The following is a 14,245-nucleotide window of genomic DNA, read 5'->3' on the forward strand; positions in this document are numbered from 1 at the left end:
CAGGCGCTCTTATCCAGAGCACAACACAACTTACAGAACATTTTTACATAGCATTTTACATTGCATCCATTTATACAGCTGGATATATACTGAAGCAGCGCAGGTTAAGTACCTTGCTCTACCACCCCAGTGTTTTCTGAGGTCTTGGCTGAATTGCTTGGATTTTCCCATGGTATCAAGGGCGAAAAGGCAGTGGCTCTAACGGTAGGCCCTTAAATCCAGCCACGTGCCAATTAACCTCCAATTAATTACTAATAATGCCAATTGACCAATCAGAAGCTTCTAAAAAGTCATTGCATCAATTTTTTGAATTTTCCAGACTGTGACAGTGAACTTGGTGTATGTAAACTTTTGACTCACTGGAATTCTGATATAGTGAATTAAAGCTGAAAGGATGTGGTAGTGCCTCAGGCTGAGCAGTGGTGGCGTGAAGTGGCAAGCCGTGGTATTCACATGGTAGCCTATACCTAGCCTACACGCTACCTGGTGAAAACACTGCTAGGCTACACAATGCTAATTGTGTTAAATGGCACACATTTATTGAATGGTTCAACTTAAGATTATAACTATATACAGTTGAAGTCGGAAGTTTACATACACTTACATAGGTTGAAGGCAAGTCAGTTAGGACGTCTACTTTGTGCATGACACAAGTAATTTTTCTAGCAATTGTTTACAGACAGATAATTTCACTTTTAATTCACTATATCACAATTACAGTGGGTCAGAAGTTTACATACACTAAGTTGACTGTGCCTTTAGACAGCTTGGAAAATTCCATAAAATGTCGTGGCTTTAGAAACTTCTGACAGGCTAATTGACATTATTTGAGTCAACTGGAGGTGTACCTGTGGATGTATTTTAAGGCCTACCTTCAAACTCAGTGCCTGTTTGCTTGACATCATGGGAAAATCAAAAGAAATCAGCCAAGACCTCAGAAAGAAAATTGTGGCCCTCCACAACTCTGGTTCACCCTTGGGAGCAATTTCCAAACACCTGATGGTACTATGTTCGTCTGTACAAACAATAGTACACAAGTATAAACACCATGGGACCACGCAGCCGTCATACCGCTCAGGAAGGAGACGCATTCTGTCTCCTAGAGATGAATGTGCTTTGGTGCAAAAAGTGCAAATCAATCCCAGAACAACAGCAAAGGACCTTGTGAAGATGCTGGAGGAAATGGGTACAAAAGTATCTATATCCACAGTAAAATGAGTCCTATATCAACATAACCTGAAAGGCTGCTCAGCAAGGAAGAAGCCACTACTCCAAAACCACCATAAAAGCCAGTTTGCAACTGCACATGGGGACAAAGATCTTATTTTTTGGAGAAATGTCCTCTGGTTTGATGAAACAAAAATTGAACTGTTTGGCCATAATGACCATTGTTATGTTTGGAGGAAAAAGGGTGAGGCTGGCAAATCGAAGAACACCATCCCAACCGTCACGCACGGGGGTGGCAGCATCATGTTGTGGGGGTGCTTTGCTGCAGGAGGGACTGGTGCACTTCATAAAATAGATGGCATCATGAGGAAGGAAAATTATGTGGTTATATTGAAGCAATAACTCAAGACATCAGCCAGGAAGTTAAAGCTTGGTTGCAAATGGCTCTTCCAAATGGACAATGACCCAAAGCATACTTCCAAAGTTGTGGCAAAATGGCTTAAGGACAACAAAGTCAAGGTATTGGAGTGGCCATCACAAAGTACTGACCTCAATCCTATCGAAAATTTGTGGGCAGAACTGAAAAAGCGTGTGCAAGCAAGGAGGCCTACAAACATGACTCAGTTACACCAGTTTTGTCAGGAGCAATGGGCCAAAATTCCAGAAACTAATTGTGAGAAGCTTGTGGACAGCTACCCGAAATGTTTGACCCAAGTTTAACAATTTAAAGGCAATGCTCCCAAATACAAACAGAGTGTATGTAAACTTCTGACCCACTGGGAATGTGATGAAAGAAATAACAGCTGAAATAAATCCTTCTCTCTACTATTATTCTGACATTTCACATTCTAAAAATAAAGTTGTGATCCTAACTGACCTAAGACAGGGAATGTTTACTAGGATTAAATGTCGGGAATTGTGAAAAACTGAGTTTAAATGGATTTGGCTAAGGTGTATGTAAACTTTCGACATCAACTGTACAAACACAAAAAGAACTACACATTAGGACATTTTGGCTGTGACTGGCAAATTGTTCTACTGTAGACACTTCAGAAGGTCAGCCATTGCTCTGAACTTTTTGTTAAGCCAGCCACTGTGGCTGGGTTCTATAAAGAAAATGTATTTTTTATTTTTTTTATATTTGCAGAAGTACTCCTAAATTCAGCAAACCACTGTTTATACCTGAAACCATGCATCCTGTGATTTTCACCCCAAAACTGAGTTGGCTTGGCCTACTGCTCTGACCTCCTGTACCCTAAAAATTCATTGGATGCCTCTTCATCTGGGCCTGCTGCAGATGACGACAGGGCCACCAACATGTGGGAGTCTGGGTCTTAAAGACAGCGATCCTCTTGATTGATTAAAAGGACTACACAACCCAGTCTAAGCCTGAAAGGATTGTTACAATGGGCTTCTTCAAAGATGGATGGAAGGGTTTGACAGAGTTTACTATGATAAGGTGGCGCGTGGAGAGTGCGGGCCTCCAAGATGGATAGTTGAAAGAGCCGCCATGTCTCCATAGCAACTGCATGCCCTGCGGGCTTCGCCTGCCCAGTCGCGGACAAGCCCTTCTCTGTGAGTCTCGAGGCAACAGCTGCAAGGCCACCATGAAAATGCAGACTGTTTTCCTATTATGCCACCTTCAGAATGCTGGGGATGAGTATGAGTCAGACTATGAGTAATTCAGGGAATAGTTTTTAGACTGTGGTTACGGTACATTGAATAGCCTACTGGGATTGCACTTTAAGTAGTTGTATTGTAAGATTTTAAAAAGTTAAATTGTGATTACTAGGCTACAGTTTATGCACTGAATACAGAATGCTGAATGGACAATACAATGACAAGTACTAGGCTACTCCTATTCTGCAGTATAGGTTAAGAAAGACAAAGAAAGTATAGTATCGATAAAATTTATTAGCCATCAAACTTTCCAGAACGCCTACAGACTCAACAGAATTTCATAATGATGCAAACATTGACCCAAACCAACCCACATTTTCCCCCTTCCCATTGTCAAATATCACAATTATCATAGCGCATGTTAAGAATTAATTTGGCTAGAAATTACTTTAGTAAAACTCAAAGCTCAGCTGTTTGATGGAGTCAGCTAACAAGTGAATTGTGAGTATTTCTATCGTGACACAGGGTAACAGATGTTAGCAGCTGTTCCAATATTTTTAGATAGAGTAGGGGCGTCATGGCATTACTTGCATTATGCTATTTTCTCCCTGGACTCTGCTCAGGCTGTGAGATTACTCTCACTCTGATAGATGTCCCATCTGCCTTCTCCAGAAATAATGTACAATCTTAGATCTGAGAGAGAGAGAGAGATGTTGACTATTAAAACAGTGAAGGGGTGCCCCTCAATGATGGCCTACTATTGGTGGATTTAAATTTGACACAACAGGCAATAAATCAATCAATAAATCAAGGGGCCCTCAAGTGGCACCATTGGTAAAGGAGGTTGGTACAGACACAGGATGAGTCTTATGGCCAAAACATCACTCATTGACTGTGCCTGCATGGGACATGGTAGTGTTAGGATTCCCTGGATGACCCCGAGCCATCAGGCATCTGTAATTTATTAGTAATTAGAGATGGGCCTCTGGCTAGCGCTAGTTATGTGCTAGTATGACGTGGCAGACCCAACATACTAAATTAATGACAATAGTCATGATGGTAATTTTGTTTATAGCACCAGTGTTTACCCAGAATCATAATAGTGATATCTCAGATATACAGTGGGCTCCAGAATTATTGGCACCCTTAATAAAAATGAAGAAAAAAGGCTGCATATAATAAATGACACAGATAATAATCTATATGTTATGTTCAAACATATGGGAAACTATATACTTTTATTTCAATACATTTACTCTCATGCTTCAATGTTTTTTTATTAAGTAATTTATTTTTTTCTGAAAACCATAGGTACCATAATTATTGGCCCCCCTAACAATTATTTTAAGTAAAATCACACAAAATGAAATTGGCAATACAATTTTACTTAATTTAGTTCATCTCAGTCTAAAGGAACTATATTGTGTTATTCCATCACTTCCAGTTTAACTAGAGAATAAGAATGAGGTAACAAGCATACAAAATCTCTTTGTCATCCATCAGCATGTGAAAAGCCAAATAACTGTCAATTCAGAAGAGACCGATGGTAATTTATCGTCAAGTCTGGTAATGGGTACAAAAAAGACATAAACGGTTAAACATACCACTTAGCACTGTAAGGGCAATAATAAAAAGGTGTAAAACATATGGAATGGTTGCAAATTTGCCAGGTAGAGGAAGCAAGTGCATGGTGTCCCCATGGACAGTGAGGAAGATGGTGAGGGAGGCCATTAATAACCCAAGGATCACTGTTTAAGAATTGCAGAGATTGGTTTGTTTCTTGTGGTCAACAAGTCTAAAAAAAAAACATAAAATGGCACCTCCATACCAACTAACTATTTGGAAGGGTGGCACGAAGACAGCCCTTACTGAGCACAATAAACAAAACCAAGAATCTGGAGCTTACCAAACCTCTTTGGAATTATGACTGGAAGAGAGTGCTATTGTCAGATGAGACCAAAATTGAAAGTTTTGGCCATACACACCATCGACATGTTTGGCGGCAAAAGAGGAATGCATACAGGAGAAGCACCTCATACCTACTGTCAGATATGAAGGTGGGTCATTGATATTTTGGAGATGTTTTGCTGGCAGTGGTCCCGGTGCACTATTTTAGATCAATGGCACATTGAATTCAACAAAGTACCAGGAAATTCTGGCAGAAAATTTGGTTGTCTCTGCTAAGAAGCTAGGACTTTGTCATAGGTAAATTGTCCAGCAGGACAATGACCCCAATCAAATATCAAAATTTAAACAGAAATGCTTAAGTGAAGTCAACATCCATGTATTCCAATGGCCATCTCAGTCTCCAGACTTAAATTCCATAAAAAACCTGTGGTCTGAACTGAAGAGGGGGGGTCCATAAGCGCAAACCCAAATATATCAATGATTCTGAAAAGTTCTACATGGAGCAATGGTCAAATTCTCTAACCTTATCACAAATTATAGGAAAAGACACATGGCTGTCATCTTTGCCAGGGGTGTTTTCACAAAGTATTAAACCAGGGGTGCCAATAATTGTGGAACCTGTTTTTTGGGGAAATATTTTTTTTATTTAAAAGACTTCATTAATCATTAATAATTAATCAAGCATGCTAGTTTACACATGTTGGAAAATAAAGCTTATGTCAATAACTGTATTATTTTTTAGTTTAGCATTTTTTGTGCATATTTATCAAGGATGCCAATAATTCTGGAGCCCACTGTAAGTCTTTAGCCAGCACTACAGGCATATAGTGTAGGCTATAGACCTTTTGAATGAGTTCTGCTTTCCAGGACACAAAATCTCTCAGTAAAATAGCCTACTTCTGAAGGAAATGATTTCAGTATTTACTGACAAATGTAAAACTTTGTATTTTCATTGCAGCATAGAAAATATTTTTTTGGCAGAACGGCTCCCTTTATTTTGTGTTAGAGTCACTCCATTAGCATATTTTCATTCAGGGAATAGCTAATGGATGATAGTTGGCTTGAACGCCAAAACACGTCTGCTAGTCTGGTATGACTTCAGTACATGGACAAAGAAACCATAATGTGTGTTTGTTTTTCTTTTTAAGTGCGATAATGTGTTGGTTTTGAGCGCCAAGCCAATTTGCTGCAGTGAGCTCCATATTGTTAAAGACATTTTTCCTTGTTTGGCACTGCACTCCACAATTTTAGATTTGTAAAAAAAATTACCTATGGTTAAACTGCACAATCTCAGCTTTTATTGAAGGGTATATTACCTATTTCTTTATACACTTTGGGTTCACTGTTTAGAAATAAGGTCTAAGATATACTTTATTGAACATCTGTCATAATTTGTCCTTGACCAACTTCAGTTCTGAGGGCAGTGGTCAAGGGCAATGGCAGGAGTATACCTAACTCAAACCCAGAACCACCTCCTCGCAAGGCAATATCCCATAATGTTTGGGACATATTACTGTTATGTAAATGAAAGTAGCCACATTTAGTGCACTGTCACGTATCCATTGCATGCAATGACTGCTTGAAGTCTGACACATAGACATCACCATGTGGTAAGTGTCTGGTGATGCTCTACCTGGCCTGTACATGTATAAACCTATGTATAAAAAGGGCTGTAATTTCTACATGGTAAATACAAAACATATAATATACCCTTTAGTAATAGCTGAGAATCTTCACTTTAATCACATGCAACTTGTTTTATTACAATGTAAAACAATATACAGACTGTGCCTGAATCCCCAAAAATCCAGAAAGCCAGGTTATAAACTCACTATAAAGAAATACTTGAACAGGGACAAGATATAACTCTGATGGGAAGAAATCTCTGGAGGAACTTCCTCTGCTGGCTGGCTCAGTGTCAATCATTGAAAATAAGCTAAATTGTAATAGGGGAGTAATGGGGAAACCATCTGAGCAAATAGACTGTCAGGAGTGGGTACGGGATGGACCCAAAAGCAGAGTAAAAACAGAGGTTCCAAAAATGGGGAAACAAGACTTTAATAAAACAGAGAACAGGGAAACAAAGGGACTTGCAGGGCAAAAATCACAAACAGAAATCCTCAGAAATATACAAGAAAACAAAAATACAAAAATACAAAAACGAGGGAAAACAGGGCAGGCAGGGAACAGGCAACAGGCGACAAACAAACAGGCAGGCAGGCAGGCAGGCAGGTAGCAAACAGGTAACAGCAAAACAGGTACAGAAACAAACAGGCAGGCAGGTAACAAACCAAACGGGTAGCAAACCAAAAGAATCCAGCGCCTGAGTCTGGGGAGAGGGAGACTTCAATAGAAAGACACAGACGAGACACAGGAGGGCACGATGAACAATCAAGCCACAGAGAGGGAGGGGAACACGAGACAAAACGCAACTAATAATTAGATAATAGAAAACAATAAAACAATTAACTGAACACAAAACCGAGGTGCCGCCATCTGGCGGCCCAACAGAGAAACAACACAGGGGGAAGACACAGAAGACAACAGAACCCTGACATAGACAAAGTGGTTTGGTTGACTATAGCCTGAGCTGGTAAACCAGCTGGTAAAATAAAAAGTTCAAGCAATGAAATGTATATTAATAGCAGATAAGTAGGGGCAAGGTAATGCATCTAGGCCTCCTGGTTGAAGAGATGGTCAGGACTGGAACATTTTGTGAACCCAGGGAGGGGGTAAACTTGCATAAGTCCCATGGAAGAGAACAGTAATGCAAATTGGTTAAAAACTAGATGATTATGGTGGTAAGTATTGCACATGTAGTGGCCTGAAAGAAATATGGAACAACCCCAGGGTACTATGCTATTATATCTAATAGATTTGTACAAAGGGGGTGTACACTACCATGAGAGTGAACCTGGACTGACAGCACCCCAACACATCACAGAACACCAAAAATGGAGTGTTCACATTAGGTGACAGGGCAACAGCACCATGCATTGCCATATAGAATTATTGGCACCCTCAATTCCATTAATTCTATTTGAAAGCTAGATGGAATTAACTTAATTTTTAATCAAATGATTTCTATACTCAGCAATATGCTCAGAGTAAAAAAAAAATTAACTCAAAATAATTTATTCTGAAAAAGATGTCACAATTATAGACACCCCTGCATTTAGTACTTTGAAGTTATCCTCCCTGTGTGAAGATACTTCTGAAGTTATTTATGGTCAGGTCAAAGGTCAATAACCTTTTGTCTCGTCTCATTTGTGTGTTCTCTGACCTTCCCTATATTGATTAATGACTTGGGAAGCCTTGCATATGCAACACCTCATATTTGTAGCACAGTGGAACAGGAAGTCATGGATGACCACTTCAAAAAGTTAAATATAAACTACAATATAATAATTTATAAACAACGCCATTATATCCACAGCCTTCTTCCCCCTTCATCTTTACAATACAGATAGATAAAAACAACTGAACACAAATGTATGGCTGGCCTGAGTTTATGGGTCTATGGGGTGGAACAGTGCTGACACTTGAGGTTCTGGATTGTACATCACTAAAGTAATTATGTTACATTTAAGAATGAGCTTTGAATCTCAGGCAGGATAATAAAAAATAATAAAAAAAACTCCTGGTCAACCGGCAGGGCAGGCCAAGCTGAAAGCTGTGCGAGGTACGGGCCCTACTGATTCAGCTCTAGCTGGTTGTCCCAGGAATACAGTAGGAGTATGTTTTTTCGATGAGATGGACCGAACAGATAGCAATCTCGAAGATTACCGTTTCGTTCTCTTTGGCGGTACCAATGGCGAAAAGCAGTAATTGCAGGTGTGTTTTTGGACCTCACTTCCCAGAGATCCAACCGGATCCAACCAGTGTCCCCTGTGTGACGTCAGTCAGTTGGCACCTGGGCCACGCCAACTGTAACACTTACTATTTACTGAATAAAAAATGGTTGTTATAAAAGTAACATTATGTACATACTCATTCATTGTCTAACATTAAACTAACTTAAGCTGTCTTTACACTGCCGAGCTGGGTTAAAGTGCTGTAGCAGACCTGGGGTAGAATTAGTGATGATCCATTTCCACAGACGTTCTTTATCCACCTTTTGCCCGGTATGAACATCTTTACACTGCAGAGAAGAATTTGCGGGATTCGCTGTGGCTCGTTCAATTATGTATCTCGTGCACAATAAACAGTCTTTTTCGTGAATGATTGTTGTGTGATATTTTTGAAACACCTGCCTTGCAAAATGTTACCCCTGGTGTTTCTAGTTTTGCTAGCTAAACTGTTCGAAAATAAATCTGAGCTGGGTATTAAATTAGCAATCAGAACAAGAACAATAAAACAAAAACAAAGGAGATTTCATCAAAAAAAGGGCATCAAGGCTGAAGGAACATATGAGCAAGCGTACATATAATAACAACGCTAATCCATACTGCCGTATTCTTTTATTTAGTTTTCTCCGGCTTGACATCTTTACACAGAAATCAGACCCGGCTCTGCTCCACCTATACCCCGGGTTAATGCTCTGTGTAAATATTATATATTGATGAACTTGATGGCAATGTAAATAACAGTAACGTTAAGTCCAGTTCAGATCAATGATTCGCAACGAGACGAAACGGTTTCAGAATGACGCAGAAAAAATTGCAGCGGTGTGAACTGGTTAGTTGCAGAGCGTCTGAAGCCGTTGCCTGGGGTCTCAGAAGACCCACCTTGTCAAATCGTCAAGTGCAGTTTTAGAACGTTTACAACCAGACGTCTTGGAATTTTGCAAGTTGCATCCAGTCTCGTTACGAATCACTGATCTGAACTGACCTTTAGTTAGCTACATTGCAACAAGGTAGCATTGCATTCGAGAGACGTTTTGCGAGGTTGGTACCGGTCGGCAGCGTTAGCTAGCCTTTTTTCTAATTGTTAGCTGACATTAGATTGTGTTAATTACATTAGCTAGCTAGCTAGCTAACGCAACGTTACCTGATATGAGAGATGGCTACTGTGCGCAACTTTGTCTAAACTAATGTTGCCTTTCTTGACATGGTCCGGTAGCTAGCGTTAGCTGTGCAAATAGCTAGGCTATGTAATTTAGTAACGTTACATTGCCATCAAATGTAATACGAAATCTACATCAACAAATAATATGACCTCTCACGTTACACTTTTTAGGGTTCTCTAACCGCCCCCCCCCCCCCTTCTCTGTTATTGTAACGCAGACACCAGAAAAAAACAATACGCCGCTCACGAACAAGTGAGTTCAAGAGCGAGCCTGTTGCGTTAGCTCTGTCTCCCCTCTCTGGCGGACCAACCACTGATGGGCGATGGAAAACGCGTCACTAACTATGCGCCGCTTGTGATTTTTTCCCGGGAATGTCGCCACAGACACCAAGTTCTTTAATCATAAATAATCATAATAATAAGAAGAAGAAGAAGAAGAAGAAGAAAAAGAAGAATAGGCTCAATCACCATTGTTACCTAATTCGGCGATACATAGTGACTTAGCAGACATTTATTTTAATTAATATCTTCGAGATTATTACTTTAAATATAATTTAATTTCCCCCCCAAGTTCACCATTTCAGAATGGCAACATCATATTTGTCTGAGAGGTGCATTTTTCATTAACAATTCAAAAAAAAAAAAAAAAAAAAATCTGATAGACAGATCAGTTTAGCATTCGGCACACTTTGAACCGGTGCATAGCAGCGCCCAAATGCAGATGAATCTCAAGCCAAAAATACCCACTAACTACGAAAGCGACCCGGATCAATTATTTCGTGAGACTGACCAAGAAAGATCACAGAATGCAAAGTAATTAATTGCAAATCTTACATAGCATTCGAACGGGAAAAACCGGTTCTTACTGTAAACTAGTCGCAATTATAACTCACGATAGACAGACGGTGTTTCGTGATACAAGAACTAAAATCTGAAGGGGAACTGCAGCGCCCTCCCGTGGGTTGAAGAGCTGTTTTCGGCTCACTCGTGATCACGTGATAGTGACAGCAAAAGGAGACAAGAGCCACAAACAGCGCTGGAGAAGCAGCGAGCCTTCGCGCTGCACTGACAGTCCGCTATTGCGCTTGTATTACAGTACCATTTCTTACTGAGGGACACAGTCGGACATGGCGGGGTTCAACTAGGGAGAGACCTAATTCACTTCCCCCAGTTTCTCGTTCGTAACATTTCGCTCTGTCTGCCCGCGGCTCCTCGTCTGCTCTATGCATTGCAGCTGTGCGGAGAAAGAACAGCGCTGAGAGTCTGGGTTGCAAACGAAGGAGAGGCATAGTCAGTAATTTAAAAACAGAATGGCGGACCGTGATACAATACCCCTTCCCTTGGAGGTGAGAGCCAGGCTAGCCGAGCTGGAATTGGAGCTATCGGAAGGTAAGAAATGTATTAAGTAGACTACGTCGGTGTTTGCCACGTCTCTTACGGCTTTCTTTTCTCAGCTGTTGAACTGTTTTCTTCACCTCGGCGGGGTGGTGCGCCTTTCTACCCATCACCAGATTATATCAAGGCGGACGCAATTATCACACACATGCAGCAAATTCGTGGACTGTCTGATCTGGGATAGCGCAGCTCATTCCTCCTGCATTCTGTTTTGTTCTCGTTGTTTTCGAGCCGTTAACTCATTATGCAGTACATTGCCTTTGACCTTGAAATTAGATGCTTGGAAACGTTTCCTTTAAGGTTATTTTACACAGTAGAGACGAGATGAAAAGTCATTGTGTGACTGCATAACGTTCCAGTTGGCGATATGTATTTATTCTCATATTATTCATTCTAAGGTTATAGCCTAGTTATACCATACAATGGTTGACAAGTCGTGCACATACACTTTATAGTGACTTCACGATGGAATCGGTAGCAACGAACTGAAATCAAGTATTTTGAATGCCAAGTTTACCGCGCAAGATCGAAGACTAATATGGCCACAAGTCATCGGTCATTAGTGTGGCATTTATTTTCGTAAATATGACAAGCGGGCCAATAGTGCCTCGAGGGACCCGTACATTGAATGATCTGAGCATTTTATACTAAAACGCGATCAGTGGTTTGTGTCGTTCGATGAATCGATTCAGCCATTTTTAAGTCATTTATATTGCATCTGGGGGCGTACAGAATTGTCCTACGCGCGGAACCATTTAAGGCAAAAACGGTCTCTTCAGTTGTTACACTACCGCTCATTTTAGGCTACATGGTTTTATTATTGAGCACAACGTCGCCTCTTTTTACCCGCCGAAATGTCTACTGCAAATGCAATTACGATGCTCTGCTTTATTGTGACAATCTTTGTGTGATGGCAAGTTGTTGGACATCAGGTAGTGACCATGCCTGGCTACGCGGATGCCACATAAGCTAACCAAGCACAGTTACTGCGCTGCAAAATTCAAACGTTTTTGACGAAAACCCATCAATCCAGGATGTCTGGGTTGGGATTAAGGGCTTTCGTGGCCACTTTATCCTGCTTTACCAGGGCTGGGCAATTCCATTCTTGGGGTAGCCTATACAAATTTTTATTCCACCAATTGCTCTGGCTCAATTAACTAATTAGATCCACACCCAGGCCTATTTCAGCGCAGGTTAATTCAGACAACAGTAAAGCATTTTGTGCAGGGACACAAGAACAGTAGCCTAATCTGTGATTATTAAGGCCTATTAAGATATTTAGCCAAAACGACAGATTAAATAAATGACTGGGCTAATTAAAAGTATAAAAAGTATAAAAGTATATTGTATAGAAATGCAGATAGGGACCTGCTTACATATTCCTGTACTATTGCGATAAACCAGAGGTATCCAATCTAGTCGGAAAAGGGCTGGTTTTTGTTTTAGCCCAAAACTAAGGAACCTGATTGTACTTATCGATGTATTTGATTGAAGACCACGATTAGTTAATCTGTTGAATGAGGTGTCATAGTGCTGCGCCAAAGCTAAAATCTGCACCCACACCGGTCCTTTTCGGATAAGATTGGACTCCTCCTGCGGTAGACGTTTGGTACGGATTTTTTGGGGAGATATTCGGATGTGATTGCCATTTTTGCATTCAGTGTATGTTTCCATGCACAAACTGGCTTTCCGCAGTCGAATCGAGTTGGCGTGCCTTGTAGAAGTCGAAGCCACGGGAAACAGCTCTCATATTTATTCTAAGACTGTCCGTTTTATTCTTTGGTAAAGGTTCGAAGGACCGTCTGACCGAGAGTGAAATTCTACTAGCGTTTCGGCAGCTGGAAATATTAGCTACTTTTAGCACAGTAACATTTTTTTTACCTCCGCACTTCGATGGCGGCTGTGCAATATCCCCCCTTTGCCCCAGGGATGCACGATAAAACACGATGAAAAAGCAAGAAGAGATCTCTAAAGGAAATATCTCATGCGCGAATCCTTTTCTTCTTGTGGTGGGGAAGTTCGCCACGCCTAGAGTTGTTCTTGTGTGGAAAAACAGACGTCCCATATGTTGCTACATGACACTATTACAAAAAGATCCACTCAAGTGCAGGCTGTTGCATCCTTCTGAACCAGGAATGGGTGATTCTTGTATCCGTATGTGGCAATTTGCCAGGCAAGAATGTTCACTCAGGTGAGAGTATTTGTCCTCCGGATTTAAACACAAAAAAAAAAACAAAAAACAGCTTTTGTCTTGTTAGATCATCCAGGTCCGCTACATCTCAACCGGATCTGTGTTTTTTTGTAGTGTTTACACTACAGCTTTGCTACTGTTTATCACTACTGGGAGTAGCCACTACAAGATCACTACAACTACCTGCCCCCAATCCTCCACAATGCCTTGCAAACAAGTGTCAAAGAACATAAAATCTGTTCCAGTTTTGATTCTGCTGAGCCCATGTGAGCAGTACTTGTTCCTGTTGGTCGCTCAGTTCATTCGTTCTGATTGTAGCTTTAGTCATATGCAGCTCGGTGTCTAATAATAATTGACAGCTGTCAATGTTTAAGTCATCCATGACAACTAACCTTTCTCAATAAAAAATAAGACTCATATTCTACAAATTTATATATAAAGGATTGTATGATTGTGTTAGCTACTAATTAGTTGAAAAAATACTACTGATTAAGTTGAGTTACTAATTTGCATTCATAATGTGCTTGTAACGGTCACATGTGGAAAAATTAAGAAAATAAACGAACTACCTTTAAACAAAATTATGTTTGCCTCTGTCAGCGCAATTCCTTTCCCTCTTAGGATTTAGCTAGCCCAGGTAACCGGTTTTTAGCACAGACTTTATCAGTATTGATTCTTGAGAGCTCAGAATGATCAGGGATACATAGTTGGGTTTGATCATGCTAAGACAGTGGGTTCTGAGGTAATGATGTGTCTATTACCTGGTGCTGAATCTGCAGTGCAGCATAATGGTTATGGCTCTTTGCTTCTGAGTTTACAGCTTCAGTTTCCAGGAGGGCCACAGTCTTTGCACCCCTGCCCAAGATACATGACCTGAATTTCTGCAGTATATTCAATTATGTAGATTGACACTGTAATAATGATGTGTGTGGAAGTTGTTCTGAATTAAAATGTTTG

General features: G+C 40.5%; 1 protein-coding gene across 17 annotated transcripts in view; it reads left to right on the forward strand.

Annotated features, from left to right (window-relative positions):
• Positions 1 to 10,715: 10,715 nt before the first annotated feature.
• Positions 10,716 to 14,245, forward strand: part of LOC118225360 (disco-interacting protein 2 homolog C-like) — a 171,071-nt gene continuing 167,541 nt past the window's right edge. For all 17 annotated transcript variants that reach the window (XM_035413619.1, XM_035413621.1, XM_035413620.1 and 14 more), the window contains exon 1: positions 10,716 to 11,091. In XM_035413619.1, coding sequence (XP_035269510.1) covers positions 11,013 to 11,091 — 79 coding nt within the window. In that variant the 5' untranslated portion in view covers positions 10,716 to 11,012. The remainder of the gene's footprint in view (positions 11,092 to 14,245) is intronic.

This window comes from Anguilla anguilla, chromosome 4 (assembly GCF_013347855.1).
Source record: "Anguilla anguilla isolate fAngAng1 chromosome 4, fAngAng1.pri, whole genome shotgun sequence".
Classification (NCBI taxonomy): Eukaryota; Metazoa; Chordata; class Actinopteri; order Anguilliformes; family Anguillidae; genus Anguilla; species Anguilla anguilla.